The sequence below is a fragment of the Eulemur rufifrons genome, chromosome 16, assembly GCF_041146395.1.
Source record: "Eulemur rufifrons isolate Redbay chromosome 16, OSU_ERuf_1, whole genome shotgun sequence".
NCBI classification, from domain to species: domain Eukaryota; kingdom Metazoa; phylum Chordata; class Mammalia; order Primates; family Lemuridae; genus Eulemur; species Eulemur rufifrons.
In genome coordinates this window covers 1,682,701-1,710,210 of record NC_090998.1, presented here as the reverse complement: position 1 = coordinate 1,710,210, position 27,510 = coordinate 1,682,701, and the positions used below count along the sequence as shown (strand labels likewise).

At 57.1% G+C, this 27,510-nt stretch overlaps 1 protein-coding gene across 1 annotated transcript in view; it reads left to right on the top strand.

Moving 5' to 3' along the window:
• CACNA2D4 (calcium voltage-gated channel auxiliary subunit alpha2delta 4) overlaps nucleotides 1-23,333 on the top strand; it is a 110,723-nt gene extending 87,390 nt beyond the window's left edge. The window contains exons 28-39 of the mRNA XM_069490395.1: nucleotides 7,007-7,068; nucleotides 7,893-7,937; nucleotides 8,158-8,220; nucleotides 16,564-16,634; nucleotides 17,078-17,153; nucleotides 17,705-17,757; nucleotides 18,027-18,079; nucleotides 18,338-18,358; nucleotides 20,533-20,650; nucleotides 21,389-21,501; nucleotides 21,693-21,792; nucleotides 23,141-23,333. Coding sequence (XP_069346496.1) covers nucleotides 7,007-7,068; nucleotides 7,893-7,937; nucleotides 8,158-8,220; nucleotides 16,564-16,634; nucleotides 17,078-17,153; nucleotides 17,705-17,757; nucleotides 18,027-18,079; nucleotides 18,338-18,358; nucleotides 20,533-20,650; nucleotides 21,389-21,501; nucleotides 21,693-21,792; nucleotides 23,141-23,333 — 968 coding nt within the window. The remainder of the gene's footprint in view (nucleotides 1-7,006; nucleotides 7,069-7,892; nucleotides 7,938-8,157; nucleotides 8,221-16,563; nucleotides 16,635-17,077; nucleotides 17,154-17,704; nucleotides 17,758-18,026; nucleotides 18,080-18,337; nucleotides 18,359-20,532; nucleotides 20,651-21,388; nucleotides 21,502-21,692; nucleotides 21,793-23,140) is intronic.
• The last annotated feature ends 4,177 nt before the right edge of the window (nucleotides 23,334-27,510 follow it).

Genomic DNA, 27,510 nt, shown 5'->3' with positions numbered 1-27,510 from the left:
CAGGGTCAGAGTCCCCAGCGTTCTGTCCCTTTGGGATGCTCGAGCAGCTTCCCCAGCCCCAGCACTGCCCCTGGCAGGAGGCAGCCGCAGCCCATTCATGCAGGGCAAAGGCGCCGCCGCAGTTCCCGAGCCCAGCCACCCGGTGCCCCCTACCCTGCATTCCTTCCCACCCTCGGCTCAGCCAGCACTCACCGTTCCTCACTCTGACTGCAAGCGCCTTCAGTCAGGTGGCTCTTGGCCCTCCAGCGAGACCCTCCTGGAATCCCAGGAGAAACCCAGGCGCCCTGGGCAGGCAGAGCGCAGAGGGCCGGCGCCAGAGTCCCCTCTGTCCAGGCGCAGGGCCGGCGTGCAGCTCACTGCTCGGGAGGTGGAGCGCCCGCGGTGGCCAGGGGACGAGGGGTCTGGGTGCTGGGTCAGCCACAAACTGAGAAGGGAAGCGGGAGGGACAGAGGGCGACAGAGGAGAGGGGGAAGAACGGGGAGAGGGAGGAGAGCGCGCGTGTGCGCCAGGAACGCCGCCGAGCAGAGTGACAGCTGGGGTGCATCTGTGATGACAGTGGCGGCAGCACACAGGCGCCAGCGGCAGCGAGGGCAGCGCTCACCCTGGTCGTGCTCACATCTCCGTGGAAAGAAGCGCCTGTGGATTAATCGCTGCTGACTCGGGGAGGAGGGAGGCTGTCTCACCGCGCCTCCATCTTCCCCCGCCGGCCGCCCCGTCTTCTGTCCCTCTCTCCTCTCTCCGCTTCCACTGGGTGACAGAGGGGCAGGACCAGACCGCAGAGCCAGCTGGCTGACTTTCGTCCCCATGGAGACCTCCCTGGGAAGCGGGTCTGTGTCCTGTTTCAGGGACATGGCAGGGCAGCGTGTCCCATCCTGCCAGTGGGAGAAGGAAAATCCGAGCCCCTTTCTCAGCTGGGGGACATGCGTCCCAAAGCAGGATTGCGCAGGGGTACACAGGTGCCCCGTGCCAGACCTGCAGAAAGGGGCCTGAGCACACAGGCGGTGGCCATGTGGCCATGCAGAGGTCACTGAGCCTCAGGCTCTGGCCACCCCAGGCCAGGACTATTGAGGGGAGTGAAATGCTAGAGCAGGCAGGGTGGGGTGGGGTGGGTGGGGGGACCCTGGGGACAGGGAGCTCCCGGTGTTCTCAATGCTGAGGATGAGATCGACTTCTCAGAGCTCTTTGCTCTCATCTGTGATGGGTTAGGCATTCCAAAGGAAAAGATTGTCATTCAAGAATTCAGAGACCTCTCTCTGTTGGAAAGTGGCCAACACAAAGGCACAGTGGCCAGGGACTAAGCCAGAGGGCAGCCAGGGTCCCAGCTCCCAGCTCAGAGCTGTGACCCCTCAATGACCTTTCCCTTGCATCTTTGAAAGCCTGCCTGACAACCGGATGGAGTGGCGTGTTGGCACTATGTCATGGTGTCCCAGTGTCCCTCTCCCATTCCACCTGCTTTCTGTGGGACTCACAGCCAGGACAGGCAGTGGGCGTTGAGGAGCCCCCTTGACTCAGGAAGTCCCTAACAGGACAGGATGCTCAGCACCCTCCTTTCTGTCTGCTCTGCTGGGTCCCCGGGCAGTGCGGGGCTTGGACTGCTGTCTGGTGGGGGGGAGCACCTTTTACCTCTCAGGAATCCCTGCCTCTCCCCTGCACAGACAGACAGACAGATGTCCCACACGTCCCGCCCTTCGAGCAAATGAGGCTCCCACCTCCCCCCAGACACACCTCCCACTCCCCGTCTCCATGGAAATGTGGCCTTCCCTGAGCCTGGGATGTGCTCCCGGGGACTCCCCCTTCCCTGAAACCTCAGCCATATGAAATGTCCCCAGAAGGCCACAGGACTCAACCTTCTCCTCCTCTGATCTATGGCGTTTTCTCTGGGCCAATCTGTGGCCCTTGTCACAGCAGCAGTGGCGCAGCAGCGTTCTGTGGTGTGGTTTATCTCCTGACCCGGCGAGCTGTTCAAGAGAGACCTGCCGCACTCGCTCTGTGTCCTGCACGCCCCAGTACCTTCCTGTCACGGCCTGGCCTGGAGACTGAGACCGGGGACGAGGTCTCGGGTCTCCCTCCGGGCACTGGCATTCTATGACTGGGGTATTCACTGTGCACCGGCCAGGTCCCCGGCTTGTGTTTCAGAAGACAGGACCCCCTGCCCTGCTCCAGTTAAACATGAAGTCCTGAGGCTGGACACCCGGGCAGAGGAGGGGAGGACAAAGCAGACTTGGGGCAAGGAGGGACAGGCTAGAGCCTCTGACTCCTGGGGACTGTGGCGCTCGGCGAGGATCATTTCTGAGTGTGTGAACGCGTGTGTGCATGTGTGTGGTATGTGCGTGTGTGGTGTGCGTGTGGGCATGTGTGTGGCATGTGCGTGTGTGTGCGTGTGTGCGTGTGTGTGGTATGTGCGTGTGTGGTGTGCGTGTGTGCATGTGTGTGGTATGTGCGTGTGTGTGGTATGTGCGTGTGTGTGGATGTGTGCGTGTGTGTGCACGCACAGCTGTTTTGTTTTGCCATCTGTAATGACAAAGCAGCACCAAGGTGACAGTCAGGATGGGAGCGAGCCGTTTGCCGGCCTGGCCATGCAGAGGCTCTCTGTTGGGGTGTCTGCGAGCCAGGCTGAGGGGAGCCGAGACCTCGGGGCAAAGCTGCTTTGAGGGAAGGCACCAGATCCTTGTGGAGAGCAGGCCAGAGAAGGGAGGCAGGAGACAGCCCCGGGGAGGGGGACAGCAGGGAGGGAGGGGCCCAGGCCAGGCTGGGGCAGGAGGAAGGGGTCTCAGATGTGTCCTCTATCAGGTCATGCCAGGTCCTCTGGGGACCAAGGTTGGCATCTAAAACAGACATGAGGGAAGATCTCTTAGCAACCCACTAGGAGAGGCAACCGGAAAGGCCAAGTGCCCCGCAGTCCCTCGGCCCCTTGGCCTGAGTTTCTCCTCACTGACAGCCTGAGCTTGTCTGCAAACAAACTGTCACAAGGCGTTGTCCTCTGCATGCCGCAGCCTGGCAGGAAGCGATGGAGGGAGGCAGTCTTCCTCCAGGGAGGCTGTTGACAAGAGCCGACTCCCCGGGCAGAACCGCGGTCCTGGCAGAGCAGACTGGGCTCCCTGAGTGTCTGGGGTGTGAAGCACAGCCTGGGCGGTGAGGCAGGAGTTGAGCAGCAGGGTGGGCATGACTAGGGCCGTGGACAGAGCACAGCTGCCTCACCATCGAGACACCTCCGTGCTCTTCGCGCCCTTCCCACCTGGGAACCAAGTCCTGTTTCCAGCACTTATGTTCTCACCATGAGGAAGTTCCTCCTTGTATCTCACTTGAACTTCCTGCATCTCAGTTGCTTGCCTTTGAGGTCTCCTGGAGACTCGGAGCTCAGCTCAGCCTGCGAGCCCTCAAGGCCAGCACCGGTGCGGGGCAGGCTGCACAGGGTCCTCGAGCTGGGAGCTAAGGACAGTGAGCTCTCGCAGATTCTGCTTCCCAGTCAAGTTGCTGACTCAGGTTGAATTTATTTATTTCGCTCAAGAAACAGCTACGGAGCCCCACGGGTGACAGGGACTGCTCTGAGTGCTGGGGATCCAAGCGCAGTCCCCTCGCCTGCTAGTCACCCCATTCTAATGGGGTAAGACAGACGATAAATGAGAAATCAAATAAACAAACCGTGTCCCTTCAAAAAGCAATGAGACAGAGCATGAAGGCTGTCGGGAGGCTTCGTCTCGGCAGGTCAGGGAAGGCCCCCGGGAGACGGCGTGTGTGCCGAGACCAATGAGGAGGCCGAGACCGATGATGAGGCCGAGGCATGTGAAGGTCTAGGCAGGAGCACTGCAGGAGAGAACAGCTGGTGCAAGTGCCCTGGGGTGGGAACGAGGGCCGTGTGTTTGAAGGAGAAAGTGTTTCAGGTTGAATCAGTGACCCAGCACGGCGAGCTCACGTGGCATCTTACAAAGGAGTTTAGATTTTGTTCCAAGGGCAATGGGGAGACATTGGCAGGTTTGAAGCAAGGGAATGGCATGATTTGATCTTCAGAAAGATGAGTCTCGTGGCTATGTGGAGACTGGATCCCGGAGAGGCAGGCTGGGAGGCAGGAAGATCACCTGGGGTCCCTTGCATTAACCCCAGCGAGAAAGGTGTGGGCTTGCCGAGGGTGGCAGCAGTGGAGGTGGAGAGAAGTGGGCAGCTTTATAAAGTTTGCAACTGAGGTCTGCAGAACTTGGATGGGAGGAGGGAAGACACCAGCAACCAGGTAGAACATGTGCCCTCAAATGGGGAAGTTTCAAGGAGGGTCAGCTTTGGGGAGGAAAGGCCCTAGGCTGGTCTTGGACATGTCAAGTTTGAAGTGCCTGTGGGGGACCCAAGTGGAGGTGACACCTTAGGAGGCAGCCAGAAGGTCCTCAATTCTGCAAAGGGCACAGAGCTTGCCTTGAAGGAGCCTGTGGTGCAGCTAGTGGGAACCCAGAGGTGGTCGAACAGCTCTGGTGCCCTGCTCCCCCGGCTCTGCCCAAGGAGCCTCAAAACCCGAGCTTCATCAGAGAGGGAGCAAGCCCCACCCTCTCCAGACTCCTGCGTTAGAATCATAGAATTTCTCCCAGCTTGGAAATCTCATGATTCTATGAGACTGGGCACTTGAGGCACCGAGGAGAAGGGCGGAGTCTCACTCTAGGAATGATCTGAGGCCTCTCTGACACAGAGGCCGAGACAGGGTTAAAGACGTTTTCTTAAATTCCTAAGATTTGATCATTCTAAGCATTAGTGTGATTCCCCTCTGACAATTTTTAGAACGTTCATCCTCTTTCATCTAGCCTTTTCCTACAGGTAAAAGAAACCTCTCTAAAATGAGTATCAAGGTGGTATTATAAGGAAAAAGGCGGAGACACTGAGAGGGGCACGTGGGCAGCAGGAGCGAGCTGGCGGCCACGCTGCCCCGGCACACGCCCCCCCCATGTGTGCTGCGTCCATGGCTCCATCTTCGCCACCAACCAACAACTGGGTCCATTTATCCCCTTCCCACCCGCTCCTTCCAGCCACCTGGCCCTTGAAGCGAGTTCAAATGTTCCTGTCTCATAGGGCCATAGTGTCACCCCAGAGCTGCCACGTGACTCCGAGGGCGGAAAGGGGCTCCCGGGCCTTCCGTTTCTTCATCAGCAAGTTCTGATCGGCTCTAGAACTACACGACTTAAGATGGTGGCCACCAGCCACACATGGCCATTTACAGTTAGGTTAATTATAATGAAATCAAATGCATCTTTTAAAATTCTGGTCTTCAGTTGCTCCAGCCACATTGCATGTTCTCAGCAGCCACATGTGGCTGGTGGCTACTGTTTGGGACAGCAAAAATAGAGGACGTCTCCACCATTAGACGGCTCCAACAGTGAGGCTCCAGAACAGGGGTCCCCAGAATATGGTCCCTGCACCAGCAGCACCAGAGTCACTGGGGAACACTTCAGAAATGCAGACCCTCAGGCCCCAGCCCAGATCCGCTGACCCAGAACCTCTGGAGGTGGGGTTTGGACAAACCTTCCAGGTGATTCCAGTGCACACTGAAGTTTGAAGGCCACGGCTCTAGTCTGGGATGATAGTCCCACACGCTGTCTCGCTGTCTCATCAAGCCACAGTGACCTTGCACTCACCCTGCCTTTCTGGGGTTAGTGTGATCACGACTCACTTTGCAACTCGGGAAACAAAACCCAAAGATCACAACCTTGGAAAGTCCAGGGCTGGAATCCTTGACTTTTCCCTAGACTCATCTTTTCCCGATCAAATTTCTCTAGGATCATTCCAGATTGGGGAAAAAAAAAAAAAAAAAGATACACTTCTGTCTGTCTGTGTCAGCCTGGAACTCCAGTCCCCCTGAGAAAAGCTGGCCGGGTACTCAGGAAGTCAGAACGACTGTGGTGGAAAGTCTCTCCAGTGCTCATTGGGTGGCTCCAGAATTTCTCGTGGACACAGCATGATGTTTAAGCCCCCAGACCGGTTCCCATTTCACAGACGAGGAAAGTGAAGCTCAGAGGGGCGTGGCTTGCCTGTGCCCGCTGCTCCTTCCTGGCTGCGGGGACCCAGGTCCAGGTGCAGAGAGCAGGGAGGTCAAGAGCTTATGCCTTATGCCTGAAGACCCAGCTGAGCCTGATTCCATTATGTGCCAGCCGGTGACCTGGCCAAGCCACGTGGCTCTGAAGGCCTCCACTTCGTCACTGGGAAAGTCCGGATAATAGCAGTGCTGTCCAGCCGCGCGGATCAAATAAACCCACGCGTGTCATGGTGTCTGACACGTCCTAAGCTCCCAAGGCATTTTTTATGTTATTATGCCAGACACTAGGAGGCTGGCCTCATTTTTACATTCTTTCTCTTTTCAATAGAACCTGCCTTTTCTTTCTATTCATTGCTCCCAAGTTTTCCTGGAGCTCTTTGTCCCAGATTTCTCGTAGCATGTGAGCACCCGCTTGGGTTCTCCGAGCCTGTTTGGGAACCAAGGAGGCAGGGGTGGCCCTGCAAGTGCAGCTGTCAAGAGCACTATTTGGGGGCCGGCCGCACACCTGGGCACATCTGATCACGACTTCACGCAAGGACAGAGCCTCTTCACACAGGGAAAGCCTGAGCAGGCGCTGTGTGGGAGAGGGTGTTACCGGGTTCAGATCTAAGCAGCCCTGAGAGTGGCCCAGTCTCGGGTGGCACTGTGGGTCGCATGATCCCGCACAAGTGCCTGGTTCCTCTGGCCTCTACTTTCCCCTCTGGGAAAGAGGAGAATGATCTGCCCAGTCCCTGCCTTGAGCTGCAGGGGTCTAAGGATCAGTCTAGTCCTCCTCCTTCTCGAAAACCTCTCCTGGGGCTGCCCTGCGGCTGGGAAGGTGGGAGCTGCGGCTCCCTTCTCTTCCCTCGCCGCCCCCCCACTCCCCCCCTCGCAATCTCTCCCTCAGTCCCGCTGAGGCGCCTCCTCTCTCTAACTTGAATCTATTTTTTTCTCTCCCTGTCTCTTCCCTCCCCCAAAACACACACCCGGCCTTGCCCTCCCGCCTCCTGCTGCCGGTAGCGGTGGGCGTCCAGATGAAGCTGGAATTCCTCCAGCGCAAGTTCTGGGCGGCGACACGGCAGGTGGGTCAGGGCTGGGGCTCACCAACTCCCCTCGTCAGGGGCCTCCTGCTCCTCTGGCCACCCTCCCCTGCCACTGCGCCCCCAGCCAGCCAGGCAGTGGCCATCCTCTGCCCTCCGGGATCCCCCCTCTCTGCCGTGGCACCCGCCCAGCACGCAGGGCCTCCCAGCCCAGGCCCGCCTGCAAGGGCAGGCACGTCCCCTCTGGGCCTTGCCCGCTCCCAGCCCATCCCACCCACCTCCCCACCATCCACTGGGCTGCCGTGGGACTGTCCCTTGACTGAGGTCTCCACCTGGCCGTGGACCTTCCCCTCTGCACCCCTGGGACCCTCAGACTTGGCTCTTGTGGGCCCCAAGCTGTCCCCACCGTCCTCCACAAGCCCCTCCAGCCCGAGTCCTCCCTGCGGTGCTGCCTGCTTTGACCCCATCCGCTCAGTGCTGTGTCCAGGCAGCGTGGGGAGCCCTGAAGTGGGGGCAGAGGGGAGGGAGGGTGAAGGGACACCCAGGCCACCCACCACATCAGCCAGATGACAAAGAAAGAACAGGAGCCTCCATGGAGGCTCATGGAGCCGTCCCATGAGGCCTCCCTGATGCGGCTGACACCCCTCACCAAGAAAGGAGGCCGTGGGCTGCAGGCCAGGGCACCCCTGGAAGAGGCTGACCCCACTAACACGCAACCCCACATGTGCAAACACACATGTGTACCACACACAATGCACTCACACACACCACACACGCCCTCCACCTACAGGTACACACACCACGTGTATGTGCCGTGCACACGCGCACACGGGCCTGCAATTTACCATTTCTCCTCCTGCTTCCAGTGCGGCTCTGTGGACGGGCTGTGCCCAAAGACCTGTGAGGACAGCGTAAGTTCTTCCCCCGGGAAGAGGGTGGAGAGGAACTGTGGCCCCTCAGCCCGGGTCCTCCCAATGGCCAGCTGCCCTCCTTCCCTGTGGCGCTGGGCTTTTGGAGGGCACCTGCGTTCAATAGAGAGGCCTGCCTTCCGGAACGGTCGGGACAGGCAGGAGGAAGGACGGGACAGCGGTGACAGGACCTGGCATGACCTCCCCTCGGTCTCTTCCCCAGGACCTGGACTGCGTCGTCATCGACAACAACGGGTTCATTCTGATCTCTGAGAGGGCCCACCAGGTAAGCAGCTGGGGAAACAGAACTGGGGAGAAAGGGGGGGGGCGGACCTCCAGCAGCTGCTTTAGCCAGAGACGGCTGAGGGCCCTGGGGAGGGCTGGGAGGGCCCGGCTTAGAGCCACTTCAGGTGAAAGATCTGAAGAAAATGGCTTTCTTGAAACCAAAGTCAGCATAGCAAGATGACAAATCATGGAGCACTTTTCAACTTAGACGGTCAGAGAAAAAATTACTCATTTATGTTACATGTCACTAATCTGGCCTTCTCACGAGGTTAGTAGGGAACGTGTCCACACCACACAGAGCGAGGAGCAGCTTGGTGACACCATTTCGCAGGGCCTGCCCGACCACACCGCATCCCTGTCCTCCCAGGGGCCTGGGCCCCTGCTGCTCACTGCCCCACTGCCCGCCTTTCTGCCCGCCCTCCCCCTCCCGCCGGCCCTGCCCGCTTTGTGTCTCTCCTGTCTGGGCCGCCCTCATGCAAGGCTCTATTCCAGCCACCAAGCCCGGCCCTCGGCGTGCTGGGGAGACTGGGGAGGGGGTAACGCTTGCCCATCCTAATCTTCCCTTTGGCACACAGATATGTCCCCGGACCCGCCATGTGCTCAGAAAGGAAAGAGATAAAGTCCAATAATAACTTTACATTTGCTGAGCCCCAAACTGGGCCCCCAAATTGATTATTTACTTAGCCAGGAACCAAACTAAAAAGGAAGCCTGTTCACACCTGAACCGAACCCAAATACATTCACTTGAATGATTTCCTTGAAACCAGGCAGAAGCTTGTGCCGCAGAGGAGGGACGTAGTGTTTGGTTTAGTGTGACTGTGCCCCTCGCTGGACATGTGACCAGGGCATGCAACTTCCCCCCCGGTCCCCAGTCTCCACCTCGTGGAAGGAGGGGTGCCGGGCCACATGGTGTCTAGGTCGGCTCTCGCCTGAGATCCTATGTGCCTGGTGTCGGCAGAGCTGTGGGGAACAGGACGATGCAGACGAGGTCACGACCTTGCGAGGCAGTGGTCTGGCCCGACTGGAACAGCGCTTAGGGTCCAAAGGAGTCAGAACACGGCAGGGGCCGAAGTCAGAGCCGGAGTATCAGAAGGGAACTTGGGAAAGAGCGAGACCACGGAAGAAGGGACACGCGTGGGTCATGGAAGGAATTCCCTGAGCACAGCTCTTAAATGACGCACCTAGTGTGCTGCACACCTTTCCTCCTGGGAGGGGAGGAGGGGGAGGCAGGGGTGACGAGCCACTCTTGGCAGGACTCTCCCTGCCACCCAGCTGCTCGCCAGGCCACCTGGCGCTGGCCCCTGCTTCCCCCTTCTCCCTTTCATGCCCGCTGTGACCATCCTGCTCTTCCGTTTTAGTACTTCTCAATTGCTCCGGGATGACAGAAGTTGAAACCGGCAGCTGGCACAAGGCTTTGGGACTATCCAATGCCCTTATCGTCCGTGCTCTGGGTAACTGAGACCAACCAAGTCTCTAGGCCCCTGTGGTGTTGGCTTTCAAGGGCCAGAGGGCAGGCCCTGGGCCTAAGGAGTTGCAGAGCACAGAAGCCTGGATGTTGGGCTAGAAGGGTGGCACGACAGAAGGGGAGGACGGCCAAGTCCCAGAGTCTGGGCCCTAGAGCAGGGCTGGCGACCCTTTCCCATAAAGGGGCAGATGGCATGTATTTCCCAGTCCTTTGTGAAATGAAGCTGGGTCTAAATGAACTGGCCTTCTCGAGGTTCCTGCCAGAGCCCAAGCTCCTGCCACACGTGGCTTGCCCTTACCACCCCCACAGTGGGGGCTGAGAAGTGGGGAGGGCCTCCCCCCATCATCTGCTGTGACGTTATTAGTCTCATTTTACAGCAGATAGAAAAATGAGGCCCCGCAAGCTTAGGTTATTAACCCCAAGACGCACAGCTACAGAAAAGCCAGACTTCAAACCTAGAAAGGCAAATGAAAAGCAGTGATGGGGATGGGGAGGGAGGTTCTAGAAAAGATCTCGGGGTGAGGGAAACTGAGCTAAGAGAGCAGTGGTCTTGATGGGCTGTGGGCATTTGCAGGGCAGGGCTGGTGATGCCAGGGAGATGGCAGGTGTGACAGGCTGCAAGTCCCTGCCTCCCGGGTCTTTATGCACCTGCCCCTGAGCCCCGCCTGGTCACCCTGTCACTGCTCAGAGCAGAGTTCATCCACTTGCCGCGGCCAGCTGAGTCTTGCAGAATTAGGACCAGTGCCTCCAGACTCTGAAAGCCAAGGCCCGGGAGTCCTGACCCCTGGGCTAAGCTCCAAGACTAGTGTCAAGGCTCCGGGGTGGCTGTATCTTGACAGGGTGCAGTTTCTCTCTTCCACTCTGGACAACTCTGCCCCTGGGATGTGAGCTGTGTCAGATTATGAGAAGGCACTGGGGGGACAAAGCCCAGGCCAGAGACCGCACCCGGCGTGATGCCGGCACCCGGCGTGATGCCGGCACCCGGCAGCCTGGATACTGAGCGGAGAACTGAACGGGCCTAAGAGGGAGGCCTGGCGTAGTGGGCACCGATCTGTAGGGTGAGTGGCAGGAGGAGGGTGGGAAGCCAGTGCTGCCGTGTGGCCGGCTGTCTGTCCATCTGCCCGTGCCTCCGTTTCTGCTGTTTTGCTAAAACTCATTCATTCAACAACTCTGTAGCAGTTATCTACTGCTGCGTAACCAGTTACCCCAAAAGCAGTGGCTGAAAACCCCAAGATTCACCATCTCAGGCCTCTGTGGATAAGGGATCCGGGTATGGCTTAGCCGGGTGCCGCGGGCTCAGGGTCTCACACAAGGTGCGATGGAGGTATCTGCAGTGCTGCAGGCATTTCAAGGCTGGACTGGGGAAGGATCCACGTCCAGGTTCACTCACGTGGTTGTTGGCAGCATTCAGTTCCTCCGGGGCTGTTAGACTGAAGCCACCTCAGTTCCTTGCCCTGTAGGCTTCTCCTAGGGCAGCTCACAGCACCTCAGCTCCTGTCATCAGGGTGAGTGAGCCCAGGCAATGTCACGGTCTTTTGAAACCTGATCTCAGCAGAGATACCCCATCACTTCTACCATGGTCTAGAAGCAAGTTACCAGGTCCAACCTACACCCAAAGTGGGGGGGGGAGGGGCCTACACAGGCCAGGACCGTTGAGAACCATTTCAGAGCCTGCCCACCACTACCTCCCACCCACTCACCCAAACCCACCCCTCTCGCCCCAACACACACTAGTGCCATCCAGGGCCACTGGACCCGGCCACTCCCGCTCCTCCCTGGGCCTCAAGTGCACGGGAAGACAGGAACAGTGGGCCCTGGGAGCTTGTTAGAGATGCAGTCTCCAAGGTCCCACCCAGACCTAGCAATTCAGAAACTCCAGGGGTGGGGCCCAGGCATGTGCACGTTAATGTGCCCTCCAGATAGTTCAGAACCATTGCCCAGGCCTCACTGCCAGTTGCTGTCCCTCTACAGCCACTGTAGCTGGCTGCTACTGCTGTCCTGACTGGGCAAACTTGCCAGAAGCTTCCGGCAACTCCTTGTCCCTCCAGGTCCACTCAGGGGCCTGGAGAGAGAAGCCTGTTGAGCTCCAGATGCAAAGATTCTTCCCCAAGTCCTTCCAAGCCCTTCCTCACCCAGGCCCTCCTCCACTGCGCAGCGTCAGGCCAGAAGCCCCAGGGCATGCACTGCAGCCTGCCAGAGGGCCTGCTGGTGAGACTTTGGGCCCACCAGGCCTCTCTTCCAGCTCAGGGCTCATTCTTACGATGAAGAACTATGAGCGACAGCATTACAGCCCTCAATCTGGGGCCCAGAAAGAGAAGCAGACAGCTGGGGCCAGGAGAGTGACAACAGCTCTGCGGAGCTTTGCGATGTTTACAGTGAATCTGTCACCCAGGATCTCAGCACTCCAATTCCTGTCATTTGCTTGTGGGCAGCACCCACCCATGGGAGCTTCAAAATGGACCTCAATGGGGCAGCAAAGCTGGGAAAATCAGAAGCTCCATCGTGGCACCTTTCTCTTGAGAGACTTGGGTCTCTCGGAGACATGCTACCCTACCCGCCCCAGCCCAAGGGCTGGGCAGGCCCGCAGAGCAGGGGACCCTTTCTGCCATCAGGGGCTGTCAGATGTGCCTGTCTGGGCCTCAGCTCCTGTTTCTCTGGGCTCCCCGCCTCCCCCTCCCCCATCTCCTGCTCTGCTCTTGTCCTCAAGCCACTCCCCCAGGCCCAGCACTTGCTCCTGACCTCCCCTCTCCCCGCAGCCTGTGTCAGTCCTGGCAGCAGCTCTCCCTCTGCCTTCCTGACTTCCCAAGTGGCCCTGACCCACTGGGCCCTCTGGGAGTAAAATTCTTCTGCTCATCAGAACCCTGAGACCTCCCATATCCACAGAGGCAGGCTCTCCAGGTGGCTTTCCCAGTGCAGTGCTGGCCCGACTCCTCTGCACTGTGTGGCCAACGGCATTTGTCAAGAAACTCTGCAGCCAGGGAGCCAGGCCAGGCTGCTGGAACTAAGAAAGGATGAAAGGAAATTGATCCTCCCTAGGAGCTAGGCACAGTGACTTCACTGTTGTGACTCAGGGAACCCTGACACCCTTGAGAAGCTGAGTGTTCCCGTTTTCAGAGAAGAAACTGAAGCTGTCCCTAGGTGAGGAGGCAGTGTGAGGTCTGCTCCATCTGCTACCAGTCAAGAGTATCCGTTTTCAAGGGTTGTTTGCAGCAGCAACCTCAAGTGGCCATGCAAATTAGCCCATGCCCAGGGGCGACTGCCCGACCTCTCAGCTCTGCCTGTGCTCCCATCTGCCTCCCCTCCAGGCTCCACCTCGCAGGATCTGCCTCTCTCCCAGCCGCCCATCTCAGCGGTCAGCGGACGTGGGCTCACGGAGCCCCAGGCCCTTCTGTCCAGCCCCAGGGCTCAGGCAGCGCAGGACCATTGCTTATTTTATGTCTTATCCCCGGCGTAAGGGGCGCCGTGGGCAGTCAGGGCGCTACATAGAGCCGCGCTGTGAGTGCCGCTCCACGTGCGGTCTGGGGGTCCTGAACTGACGAGGGACCAAAATTTGAGGCAGGGATTCACTCGGACAAAGTCCCAAGGAAACTCCATCAGCTAGGAATTGTGTTCTGGTGCCAGTAAAAGTCTCTGCCACAGTGGCTTAAACAAATTAAAGGTTTATTCTCTCATAAAGACTGGATGAAGGCAGCCCAGGCCCGGCACGGCCCCATCATCAAGACCCTAGCCAGGTTCTGCGGCCTTCCAGGGCCCTTTCCCACACGAGGCGAGAGGGCAGCGGGCAGGCGGAAGTCCCAAGGCTGGAAGAGGCTCCACCCCCGGAAGTCCTGCCCGGCGGCTGTGCTAGCACCCCATTGGCCAGCGTTCGCTGCAAGGGCCTCTGGGAAATGTAGTCTTTTCGTTGAGCACACTGTCACCAGGATGGAGGTCAGCTTGCCCTACTAAAGAAGACGGAAGAATGAGTATTTTCTGCCAGAGTGACGTATCCTAGAAAATCAAGTTGCTTATTTACAGAGGAGGATACATTTTTCCAATATCCGGGTTACGCTTATCTTATTCTCAGGGACCTCCCTTCTCAGAGTCAAGTGTTCGAACAACAGGATTGTTGGTGAATAGCCTAGAAGCAGGAAGGAGAATAGGACAGGCTTGTGCGGTTTGGGCAGCCTGTCAGGAGCCTCGTCCCTTCCGTGCTGCACTTTCCTAGGGAGCAGAGTACTCAGGGCATTCATTCATTCCGTCACACGTTGCTTCAGCAAATAGGCACTGAGTGATAACCGTGCACGAGAGGCCGTGTGGCCTGCGGGGCCGGGGTGGACTTCTACCCTCCGGGACCTCGCTGTCCGGTGACGGAGGTGCTGGAGCAACAACACGCACACGCACACGGTAACTGAAACAGCAAAAAGCGATCCCCAGCTGAGTGGGCTCACTCCAGCTGGAGGAATCAGGTGCAGCTTTGGGTGGCTTAGGGCAGCACCTTGAAGAACAGGCAGGATTTGGATGCCTCTCACCTCCCCACACACTTTTCTGTCCCTGGAGCATGCCCTCGACCCTCCCTGCTGTCCCCTGCTCTGCCCACTGTCCTCTTCAATGCCGCCTGTCAGGCCTCCTAGTCAGAACACAGGGGCCCTCCTTGTTTTCACCAAGATCGGATACTCCAGGTCTCAGACTGTCCTGTGTTAGGGCTCATGTGCTCCTCTCTGTCTATCCAAACCAGTCGGAAGCTCTGGATTCGTGTCCATTTCATTCAATTTTGCATCGTATCCACCTCGTGACTAAGAGTCTTGTGGATAAAAGCTGTTAAAAAACAGTTGTTGGTGGTCAGGGCATTCCAGGCAGAGAGCTAGCAGAGCTCAGACAAGTCTGAATACCTCTTTGTCCCCAACTCTTGTTTTCCTCCTGTTTACTTTCATAATTAATCTGTCTATTTTTGAGATTACAATTTTGCTATACATTTTTAGGTGGTCTCATCCTTACATTTTAATTTTATAACTGAGCTATTTCCAAATAGGAAATACTATAGGAGGCAGGTACTATATTTTCTTATTTAATTACAATCTGAAAAGTGTATTTCCTGACCTCACCCCAGCTTCCTGGGTTGGGCCCATCTGAAGAGCTGTGGCCCCTGCTTGCTGATTTATAAATCATGGAAGTGTTACTGGGGTTATGACCCCAATATGGTACCATCCTCTCTTATGTGGGAGAGAACTTCTCTGATTGTTGACCAGGTGTCGGGAGCCCTGTGTCCAACTGACTTGTCTGGAATAAATCCCTGCTTCCTTAAGGAGGGCTACTGGCATCTCCCTGGTTCTCCCTGAGGTCGGCCAGGCCCATGTGCCTCAGCTCCCGTGCCAGGACTGCATCTCTCTTTCTTGGTCGTTATCACACACATCATGATGTTAGGCCCAGGAGCCTAGAAATCTCTCTACAAAGAACCTGATATGGGCATGGACTCCGGCTCCCACCTCCCTGCCCTGACAAAACTCCACACTGACTATGTCCAGGTAGCAAGGCACTTTGGGGAATTCAGAGATGAGTAAGAAATGGTCCCTGTCCTTGAGCAGTTTTCAATACAATGGAGGGACAACTAATTTTCAGGCAGAATGGGAATAGGGCTGAACAGGCATGCTGGCCACACGCTAGCAGAGTGCAGAGAGAAGAGGGGTGCGTTCTGACTGGAGGATTAGAACCCAAAGACTTCTTAAGGAGGATGAGAAGGAAAGCTCCTTGGCATGAGGACTGAGAAGAGGCAATCAGGGCAGGAAGAACAGCCAGCCAAAGCACAGGCATCTTCTTCGAATAATGGCTGCCATCTACTGAGCATCTACTGCGCGCCACACACTTGGCACATGTTACCCCAGTCTTCAAGGCAACATACATTCAAGTCAAAATCAGATGCCAAAGACCAAGCTCTTCCATTCTGCCTTGCTGAGAAAATGGCAGAATCAAGAGATTGCCCAGTACAGGGCAAGCACAGGCAGTGGAGAGGGAGGGCGGTCTGAGGCCACTCTCTGCCAGCTTGGAAGTGAGCTACGGCCTAAGGACACTGCTGGCTTGGAGGATGCTGCTGGGCACATGGGCGAAGGAGCCCGCCAAATACTGCTTAATGGATAATGACAGGAGGGACAAGGGTAGGAGGAAGGGTCCTGTTTTATTCTTTTGGAAGTAAAGAAGAGAGTGCCCAATCCAAGCTGCACTGAGGAATGTTATCCTGGCAGCAATCACAGGGACTTGGGAGAGAGACCAGTTAGGAGAGTGAGTGAGCAGTGGAGAGAGAACGAGTGATTAGGTTGTCCTTGGAGTGGAGAGGGGCATGGCAAACCCACAGGACACACTGATGATGAAGGAGGGGACTCAAAGCCCACACTAGTGTGCTCAAGTCTGGGTGATGAGGACACCGGGGTGTATGAGGCAGATGCTGCTTTTTGACCAGGACCTGCAGAAAGAAATGCATTTTATGTCTGACTCAACACACACACACACACACAAACACACACATCCCAAGCATATACAACAAATCAAGTTTCAGAAAAACTTCTTTAACTTTGCTGCAAGTAATTCATACTAAATTGTTCTAAGGAATTCTGTACTATTTTTAAAAAATCTGATTGCAACTTCTAGGTTGATTTCATAGCCAATTAATAGATTACCGCTGAGAGTGTAGAAAGCACTGACATAGCACACGCCGGAGCGGGTCAACATGTGAGGCATGGGTGCAATGGGTTCAGTTTTTATTATGTTCAAGGGCATCTATTGGGCTTTCCCAATCTTGAGCTCAGAAATCTCCAGCTCAGAAATGAGCCCTGGGCTAAATAGTGCTAGATTTAGAAGTCTTCATCCTGCTCGATCTCTCTCTCTCCTCTCCTCTCTCTCTCCTCGCAGACAGGAAGATTTCTGGGGGAGGTGGATGGTGCTGTCATGACCCAGCTGGTCGGCATGGGGGTGTTCACCCAGTAAGTGGGACATGCTCCTCTCCACCTGACACCCACAGCAGAGGCCAGAGCTGACGCTAAGTGGACAGACAGATCTCGGGATCCCGATCTCAAAAACCCACAGTGAGAGCCCCAAAGAGCTCCAGAAGCTGCCTTTCTGGAGCCAGGGACGTGAGGTGGGGAGGGGCATAGGGCCATGTGGGCCCCCCTGGGAGGGCCCCCCCAGCTCAGCCCTTAGAGGGAAAACCACCCTGAAAAAGAGCAAGCCTTTTGCTCTCCTTTTCTTTCAACCATTCAAAGTGCAGAAATGTCATTTTCAGCATGAGTTGTCTCCGACCTGCTGTCCCAGTTCAGGGGCCCTCAGGAATCTTGGCGAATGGAGGCCCTGCTGGCAAAGTCCCCTGAGGCAGGGGCAGGGCATAGGGGTGGCACTGGACTCACCAAGCCCTGTTTCTGATTTTCAGAGTGACCATGTATGACTACCAGGCCATGTGCAAACCCCCAGGTCACCACCACAGCGCGGCCCAGCCCCTGGTCAGCGTGAGTGTCACCTACACCTCCCTCCGCCCACCACCAGCAAGCGCTCTCCCTGTCCTAGGATGAAGTCCCCTAGGCCCTGCTCTCACCCTGCCTCGGCCGTCTGGCCCCAGGACCCCCCACTCCCCCACCTCTGCCCCGCGCCCCACTGCACTCAGCACTCAGCCTGTGCCCGCTCCAGGCCTGTGCGGTTGCCTCTGGGCATCAGGGGAATTGCTCTGCCAGCTGTGAAGAAATGGAGCTGTCCCCAGCCTCACTGCCTAGTGATGCCACACAATCACAGGAACCCCAGTGGCTTGGTCCTCAGGACGAGACTTGACCAGTCTTCTGGAAGGGCTGTCTAGCCCCTGCCAGAGGTGTCTGACCTACAATAGGCACTTTCCAGATAGCTCAGCTTTGCAACACCCCCTCTGCAGGGGAAAGTGGGAGGTGGTGGCGTGTTCTCTGGCCACCCTGTGGGGCGGGGGCAGCCGTCTGTCTGCTCTCCGGGGGCGGTGCTGGGGGAGCACCCAGGCGCGTGGACCGCGGTGCGAAGGGTGTCCTCTCCTTTCCAGCCCATCTCTGCCTTCCTGACGGTGACCAGGTGGCTGCTGCGGGAGCTCCTGCTGTGAGTGGGGTGTGAGGCTGGGCTGGGAGGGAGTCCCGGAGCAAGAGTCTGCTGTGGTCTCCACAACGCCCCAGGGGAGGAGGGCAAGGTCCCTGGGCATGTATGGCACCTCCTCCCTGCCTACTGCTTCTAGGGGGGACCCCTGTGCCCACCCAGTGCCCTCGAGCAGGGAGCAGGGTGTCCTGGAGGAGAGGGGCTGGGCAGGGTCCGTCAGGGTCTGCAGGGCTGGAGGGCTCGCGGGCCCCTGGAGTCAGCTCCGTGTCTGACAGGTTGCTGCCGGAGTGGAGTGCCTGGGGCTCCTGGCACGGCAGAGCGGCCGAGGGTGAGTACACGGAACTGTGGGGCCTCACGTGCAAGGGAAACCTTTCACCTCGGGGTGGGTGGCGGCGGGGGTGGGCACTCTGAGGCCATTCGTGACTCACATCTCATCACCTCCGTTCCCCCCGGTTCCCCTACCTCTGTGTGTGACATCGCATCACCTCGGACACCACTGCTCTGTGTGGCATCATCACCACCCCATGACATCCTGCCCCTGTGTGACGCCATGCCCTCCTGTGCTGTGTCCACTCATGCCCGGCAGCTAAGGCTGTCTTCCACCACTGTGAGTAGCACCTGCCAAGGAGGGCCCTGTGCGCGGTGGCGTGGGGACACAGCTGGGGCCATGGAGGGCCTGCCCACAATGTGCCAGCCCAGGATGACCCCAGGAAGGGCAGAGCTCTCTTCATCCTGCGACACCCTGACTCGGGGGACCCTGGGCTCCTCTCCCGGTCTAAAGCACCATTGCCAGGAGTGAGGATGGGGGGGGGGGTCCTGCACAGGGACAGCTCTGCCCCAGGGACAACAGAGCACTCTGGCCTCCTCTCCTCACTTCCAAAGGGCAAAGAGTGGTGCGCTCCAGGGGCCAGGGCCAAGTGTGAGGGAGCGGTGCCAGGTCGTCCCTTGGAGAAGAAACAGTAGCACTCCCAGCCCAGGTGTCCACCCCCCACAGCAGGGCTCAGGTTAGAGGGGGGTCACGAGACGCCCAGTAGCTCGGAGCCTGTAACCACTAGGGCTGCCTGGCATTAGCCAGTTCTGCTCAACTCCTCCTGCTAATAGGGCCTTTTCCGTGGGGTTCCAGAAGTTCCCGATGCTGGGGACTGCCATCTTTGGCTCAGAGTTTGGCTTCTTGATAAAAAAAATAGTAACGTCCACTGCTGTCCTCTCCCTGGCCTATTCTGTCCTGCTGCCCCCTCAGGCCAGCTCCCCGTCCTGTTTCCAGGCTCCTTCTGGGGGGCAGCTCACAGTCATGTGGTGTCTGTGCAAGACCACCAGCCACGTGCCACACCCACTTGGAAGCAGCCTGTCCCCCTGGCAGGGAACAAGGACTAACCCCATCCCACTTGGGGCTCAGTCCCTCTCCGTCAGCAGCTGCTCTTGCTGAAGCCAAGAAAGATTCCCTCACCCTGCGGGTTCAGAGCTCCTCCTCTTGGGGCCAGCTGACCCTGGACCAGGCGCCAGTGTCCTCAGTGAAGGAGCACTAGACTTGGAGTCCAATGCTCTTTCCCAGCTGTGCAACCTCAAGGAAGCCCCACGACCTACCTTGTAGTTGTGTTGGCCTCTGAGGTGAACTCACCCGCACGGGGTGGCTCAGGTGACAGGAGGCAGGCCCAGCGCTGAGCCAGCCCCCTCTGGGGACAAGGCCAGTGTAAGGGGGCCCTGGAGGGAGCAGTGGCCTCGTAGCAGTGGCGGAGCGCCTACCCACTGATCCCAGGGGCCCAGAGCAGGGAGCGCCCGGCCCCAGCCCTTGCTGACCACGGATGGAGCCCGGCTGAGCGCTGGGCGATTGTTCCTCCCAGTAGTGTCTTGCTGCCTGCTGACCAAGTGTCCCCTCTTGGTTTCAAGGTCTGGTAGGGAGTTTCTGGGTCTAGGAGATAAGCAGACCTGTGGCTCTCCTACAGGACCCTGTGTGACCCTCCACTTCCAGGTCCATGACCTCCTGCCCTGCCTCTGTCGCAGACAGGCCACCAGCACAGAGCGGAAGGCATGGCAGGACTTTGAGGAAATAGGAGTGGGGGACGAACTGGCCTCCAGCCTGAAGCTGGCCCTGTCTTCTGCTCACCTCGGGGCCACCCTGGCAAGAGCAGACGTGGGTCCCCAGAGCAGGACTTCCTGGGACTCGCCCTTGCCTTAGTGGGCTAGAGCACACAACCTCCAGGAGCCCCAGGCTCCCGCTGACCTGTGCCCTGGAGCTCACCTGCCCCACCCTCCCGGCCGGGGGCACTCAGGTGCTACCTGGATGGTGGACCTTGGGCCTGGCCATGGGGTTGGGGGCAGTGGGGCCAGGACTTGGAACTGCATTTGGCCCATCCGCAATGAAGGGGAGGGCTGTGGGATTAAGAGGGCTGAGACCCCCCAAGTCACCCCTCAGCACCCCTTGCTCCACCCTGTGCCCAGACCCTTGGGACATCAATGCAGAAGGAGCCCGGAGGTGGTGCAGTCCCCCAGCTCACAGTGAGGAGGTGGCTTCCCAAAAGAGGAAGAGGCTTCCCCAGGGTCACATGCCCCTGAGACCCAGGGCCCTTGCCCCCTCCCTGCCGTGATGCCACTCTCTTCCATTGCTCTCTGTTCCTTCCCCTCCCTTCGGCTTCCTCTCCATGTCCTGAGAACTGTCCAGCCAGGCGGCCATCTGCAGAGGGGCAGGGGTGAACGCCCGGCCCTGGAAGTGCTGGGGCCACAGGCGTGGTGTGTAGGCCCTCCCGCTGTGCCTTCCTCACACCCTCGCCTGTCTGCCCACAGCACACAAGCACAAGAAACAGGACATGCTGCAGCCCTGCGACACCGAGTACCCCGTGTTCGTACACCAGCCGGCCATCCAGGAGACCAACGGGATCATCGAGTGCGGGGCCTGCCAGAAGTAAGTCGCGAGGCAGCTCTGGCCGGCCAGGGCCACGCCGCTCCCCCGTCCCGGCGAGGGGGCAGCCAGGTGGGGCCTGGGCCCCGCGGCTCCACGGAAGGGAGGAAGCAGGGGATGCTTCCTGGTGAAAGGTCACACTCCCAGGGGTCTTCCCCCCCTTTCCTTGGCGGAGGAAACAAGGTACACACAGCGGGGGCCAGGGCCGTTTCCTCCCGCCCCAGGCCCTCCGCCGCCATCCCACAGCCCCGACGGCAAGGGCTGCGGGAGGAGAACGGCCAGGCCTCCAGGCTCTCGAAAGTGCCCCCGAGTGTGCGGGTCCTCAGGGCCCAGACCCCCGGCCCCCGCCCCGCCGCGCCGTGAGCGGGAGCGCTGCGCCACCTGGTGGCCGCCCTCCGCACCGCGGCCTCCCGCGGGCGGCCCCCTCTCCTCGCCTCCCCGCTTGCCGGGACAGTCCCGATTTATGCCGTGCTCCCTGCGTGTATTAATAGCAACCCTTTCAAACATCCCCGTTTGGACTTCCTCACCTTCCCCAACCCGCCGGGAGGGGAGAACGCAGCGACACAGGCCTGGGGGAAAGGCAGCCGCAGGACCGAGTCTTCGCCCAGGGCTGTTCCCGGGCGGCCCTGCCCTGCCCAGGTTCTGTTCCTCCCCTGCCACCCCGACTCCACGCCACACGGCTCCGCAAGTGCTCTCCGGGGTGCCGCCACAAGCGCGCGACCTGAGCCTCTCTTCCCGCAGGACGTTTGCGATGCAGCAGATTCCCAGCAGCAACCTCCTCCTCCTGGTGACAGACCCCACCTGCGACTGCAGCGTCTTCCCGCCAGTCCTGCAGGAGCCCACCGAAGTCAAATATATCCTTCCCGTGCCCCAGGGGGTGCGGGCTGGGGCGGGTGGGGTGTCGACGTCACTGAGGGGCTCACGGCCCGAGCGCCGTCACGTGTTCCCACCTCCTGACCGCAGACGGCTTGCAAGGCAGGTGGCCCCCCAGGGCAGCTCTGCCGGCCTCAGTCTCCGGCGTTAACCTTAACGGCGAGCTCTGCACATAACGCCTCAGTCAAGTGCGACAGGATGCGCTCCCAGAAGCTGCGCCGGCGACCAGACACCTGCCACGCCTTCCACGCAGAGGTGCGGGCTGGGGCGGGGTGAGGTGCGGGCTGGGGCTTCGTCCCAGAGTTCTGTGCCCTTGGGCGGGACCCTCACGCACGTGCGTCCCGCTTCCATCCGATGATACTGTGATACAATGAGAAGTATGTATTTGGCCTTTGTCTTCGGTTCCTGGCACAGAGTTCCGAAAACCTGGTAATTTTCTAAGTGATAGGGGTGACAGGAGCATCTTTCCTTCTAATATTTGGTTTTAGTCCCTGGTTCCTGACACAAGTGCCTTTAAGACCGTTGGAAAGATAGGAGTGTCTTTTTGCGTGCTAATTAGATGACAGGTGGCTGGGGGCCCTTCAGGGTGGGGGCTGGACACTGGAAAGATATGGCATGAGTAGAGGGTTGGGACCTTCAGCCCACCCCCTGCCTGCTGGGCAAGGGAAGGGAGGGGCTGGACACTGAGCTTATCGCCAGTGGGCGATGAGTTCATCAATCATGCCTACATAATGAGATCTCCATAAACCCTGGGCAGTGGGGTCGGGAGAGTTTTGGGGCTGGTGGACACACCCGAGTGCAGGGAGGGTGGTGCACCCAGAGAGGGCACGGAAGGTCCGCACACCCCATGCCTTGCCCTGTGCGTCTCTTCCATTTGGCCATTCCTGGGTTGTATCCTTTATAATAAGTGTTCCCTGAGCCATCCTAACAAATTCTCCAACCTGAGGCGGGGGTCATGGGAGCCCTTGATTTGTAGCTAGTCTGAAGTACTGGAGGCCCCAGAGTTGTGACTGGTGGAGGCAGTCTTGTGGGGCTGAGCCCTTTAGCTTGTGGGATCTGGTGCCAACTCCAGGTAGATAGTGTCAGAATTGAATTGAATTGTAGGACACTGAGTTGATGTCCACAGAGCTGGAGAATTGGTTGGGGTGGGGAAATGACCCCCTATTTGTGGTCAGAAGTAGCACTGTAAAAACACATCAGAGACTCGTGCCACTGAAATACTAAGTCAGCCGGGACGCATGTCTGAGCCTAGGTAAACTAAAATCCAGCTTTCTCACCTTGTGCTCGTTCCTGCTGCACTGAGCTCTGAATGATCTGAGCACACCAGAGGAGGCCGTGCGGGTAACAATAGTCGTGACTGGTATTTGCTGAGCACCTGAGACCGTGTGTCAGGCCCCGAGCCGGTGCTCACACACAGCGCAGCCTTTGCTGGGCATGGCTGTCCCGAATAGTCCACGTCGCATGCTCCCAGAGCTGAAGACTTCCCTGAGGCCATTCTGAGAGCATGACCCCGCAGCCAGCTCTCAGCCTGAGTGGACAGCCTCTGCCCGCCCTGAAAGGTGGGGGGTCTAAGAAAGGTGGCAGTGCTTCCCCCACTCTCTGAAACTCCCCCTCTCCCAGGGTTTTCGCCTTGTTCGCTGCAGAGACCCCCTCCCTGGCCTGGCCTCCGTTGCGAGTGTGGCCTCTCATCTCCGCTCTGGGTTTGCAGGAGAATGCCCAGGACTGCGGTGGCGCCTCGGACACCTCAGCCTCGCTGCCCCTGCTCCTGCTGCCTCTGTGCGCCTGGGGGCTACCGCCCCAACTCCTGCAGTGACACCAGTCTGACCTCTGTTTTGGCAAGGTGATCCTTCAAGAGACATTCTAAAAAGTCAGCACTGTCATAGGGTCCAGCTCACTACATTTGGGTTCTCACCCAGGCCAATGCACCTCTCAATCCCGGGCTAATGGTCCCTGTCTCTGGAGATTTCGGGATGGAACGGGAAACCAGCATCCCAGAGACACTTCCCAAAGACGCTCCCGGGTGCCTGGCGCCGTCCACTCCCGTCTCCATGGGCATCCTCTATCCTTCCTGTCTCCTCTTCAGAGGCCAGCATGAGCTCCGCTTGGACCAAGACAAAAGAATTAAGAACTTAGTTCTACCTGTGCTCTAGACATGCAGCCCCAGGCAAGAAAGGGTCAGCTGTTCCTGATGAACCACAGTGGTCTCCAGGAGAAGCCAGGGGCTTCTGGATGCCGAGGAGGAGGAGCAGGATGGGGCAAAGGCAAGAACAGCCCTGCCTAGGACTTGGCAACGGAGCCTCCCAGAGTGAGACCCAGCCCAGGCGGGCGGCTCTCTTCCCTATCTGCTGCCCGGAGAAGTCTTGAGTGTGTGTGTGGGGAGGGGGGAGTAAATAGTGTGAGTGTGAGAAAGAAGGGGGGAAGGGAAGGGAATAGTGTGTGTGTGTGTGTGTAAGAGAAAGGGAGAGACAGAGGGAGGGGAAGGTAAGGGAGTCAATAGTGATGGGAAAGACCCAGAACAGGAACAGGTATTAAATCTTTTCAGGAAACACGGACATGACTGCATGGCATGTCCCTACAGTGTCGCTATTAAAGAACTTTCAAAGCCCTCACCTAAAGGAAATTTTGCATCAACTAAAAAGCCAGGAGGCTGAGACACACAGCAGCTGCGGCCGAGCAGAGGTCGCAGGGCAAAGAGCAGCCTGTCACACGACAGGTGAGGGCGTCTCCTGAGCACCAGCTCCAGACTCCCGTGAGACCCAGGTCCCACTGTGGTCTTTTTCTGGCCACTGACCTACAAAAGAAACTACTTGGCTCTGTCCCTGGGGTGAAATCCTTGGGGTTGGAACTTTGGGGACCATTCCGATTTGCAGAGTTCACTGGAAGGGAGCTGGAGCTGGGAACTAACCCCCACCCTGTGTGCACGCAGGCGCGTGAACCCACACACACGCATCTCCCAGTAGAACCCCAAGACCTGAACCCCATGAGATAGCACTCTCCACTGTGACAGCAACATTAAGGGCATGCAGGAATTCTGGGGTGGCCTCAGCCCTTTCAGTTTAACCAACTCTGATGACTGGCGTGGACAACGTGCAGGCCCCTGGGGGCCCCTTCTTCATTCTCCTCCACCCTCAGCTCCCCCACTTCAAAGTGCAGGCTGTTCAAGTTTCCCAGCAAACAGCCCCAGCTTCCCTCTCGAGTAGGCCAACTCTGTAAACACCGCATTATCGTACTTGTAAGGTGCCTTATAGACTAGACAATGTCACCTTCACTGGCATTACATCTCACAACCATCCTATGCCACAGGTGCTAATGCCCCCTTTACAGCAGAAGAAACTGAGGCTCGGAGAAGCCAGCTTCAGTGGCAGAATCTCATTAAATCCTCACTGTAACCCCCAGAAGTGGGTCCTGTGATTAGTCTCATAGACGATGAAACTGCAGCACAGAGTTGAAAATTGCTCTGAATTATTGGGAGAGAATTGTAAAGACCGAAGGTGCCTGGAACTGCCTGGCACAGAGTAAGCACAAGACCCGTTCCCTGCCATCACCCTGTTGCGTGGAGGTGGGTGTCGGGAATCAGCAGCACAGGCTGTAGGTGTCCGGCAGGCCAAGGTGAGCTAAGAAAGCGGCAGGGAGCACTTGCCCAGCCCCCTTGGCTGCCAGCGCTCAGAGGGTCCCACCGTGTGTCCTGGAGACCCACTGTGACAGCCCAGCAAGACAGGCACGTCCCCACCCCTGCCCCGCCCACAGCCTGCCTGCATGTCTGGCATTAACGAATGTCCTGACCTCCTGACCTCCGACAGCATTTGATCTCAACTGCTGACTCACAGACACCAACCACTGGTCTCTCTCTAGGACAATAGTCCAGTGGTGTCTTTTGGAAGCTAGTCCCCCCCACCCAAGCGGGAAGAGCGTTTTCAGGCAAATTTATCAACTCATAAAAAGCCAAGCTTAGGAAGTGCTAGGCAGCTCCTGGCCTTGTTTGGTCTGCTTCCTCAGGGCCCCTGGTCTGCACAGCCAAGAGTGGACTAAAAACCCTGGAAATCCCTGTCGGGACCAGTGGAGGCAAAACCCATTTCTGATAAACCACCCTGCTCTTCTCTACCTTGGAGAACAGAATATTCTAAGTTTTGCCTTTGAAGGTCAGAACTAGTTTTCCTCTACTTTTAACAAACACTTTTATTAAAGGACAGCAGGTGGCAGCCTGACTCACGCTAAAGAGCCATCACCTTGACTTCAGAGGAACAAAGTTGGAACCTGTCATTTAATAAAGTGGAGTACAGAATTTGAAATCTCTTTTCTATAAACGTACACTTTGGAGGACCAAGAACTCATGGATGTTGTCAGACCCCCTCCTCAGTACCAGGGATAATACTGACTACTGAATCCACCTAATAATTTTGTATTGTACATTGTGCTTTCAGATAAAATGCTTCAACAACCACTTCACAATGCTAAGTGAAGTTTTGAAGTTTTGGTTCAGGAGGACAAGGGAGTGGACGTATCTTAAGGCCAGAAAAGTAAATATAGGGTTTGGGGTGACTTGAAGACCACAAAAGGAAGAAATTAGAGCAAGGGTTGGCAGAATCATTAGCCAATTACTATGGAAGTTTAAGACAAATTATCTGTGAGACACAGCATCTCAGTGAGGGATGCAAAGGATGTATTACTGGCCCCGGTTTACCAGCCCACGGAGGCCAGAGAAGCAAGCAACTCATTGCTCTGTGACATGGCAAATAGCAGAACTGGGATTTGGAGCCACCTCCTTTCGTTTCTGGGCCAGCCTAGCAAGGCAGCAATGGTGGCACAGCAGTAACAAGAGGCTGTGGGGACGTGCAGCTTCCTTGGTCCCCCCAGCCCTGAGCCATGACATCACAAGCACCCCCGACACACGTGAGCCAGACTGGCCTTGTTTTCAGGGACTAGTCAAAAAGCTGAAGGCAGAAAAGATTTGTACATTAGACAGGACACGGGTGGTGGGCAAATGGTCCACGCCCACTGAGGAAGGACAAAAAGGAATGTGTTACAACGGTATCAGAATATTCAAGAAAATGAAGCTTTTTTTTCCCGGGATAATTTTAAAGCAACATTGCCCAAAGGCTTCTCTAGGGCACCCAGAGCACTAGCATTCTATAAAGTTGAAACTGAAACTGCCAGGAATTCGAGGCTGCAGTGAGCTGTGATCACGCCACTGCACTCCAGCCTAGGCGACAAGAGACCCCGTCTTTAAAAAACAAAACAAAAAACCTCCAACTGCCCTTACAATATTCATGGGACATCACCTGAGTGACAGGAAGCATACAGGCAGCTTTTAGCAAGAGAGGGGAAAAGTGGCTTATTCATAGGCCTCAGCTTATTTTTTATCAGAAGCACACTGTGATACAGTGTTCTGTACCCGGGTAACAATGGGACTCCCTAAAGTTGTATCTATACTCTAAAATGAGAAATCAGAATGGACATATTTTCCCAATACTGGAAATTCTCCTGCAAAAACTCAATTTACCTGAGGCAAAAGAGTTGGGATTTCCTCTTCTTAGATAGAAGGGATCAGGTTAACAAACCCTAAAACCTTTAACTCAGTATATATGAAACTGTTTAATCAGAAATATAAACTCAAGTACAGACAGAAAGCAATTTTCTCCTTAAATTATCTTTTCATTCTCTTCTCCCGTACAGAGTGCTGGCACCAGAAGTCAAGCAAACTTTCTAAGCTTCGATTTCTTATCTGTAAAATGAGGATGAAAATAACAGACTAGCTCATGGAGTTGTTACAATTACATCAGAGATCGATAGTTCTTTAACACATCCCTTGGCATAAGGTGTTCATTATATTAGGTATTTTTATAAACTTTAATAAATGAATTATGAACTGCTCCTTGAGGCCGGGCACGGTGGCTCATGCCTATAATCCTAGCACTCTGGGAGGCTGAGGCAGGAGGATTGCTTGAGGTCAGGAGTTCGAGACCAGCCTGAGCAAGAGTGACCCCGTCTTT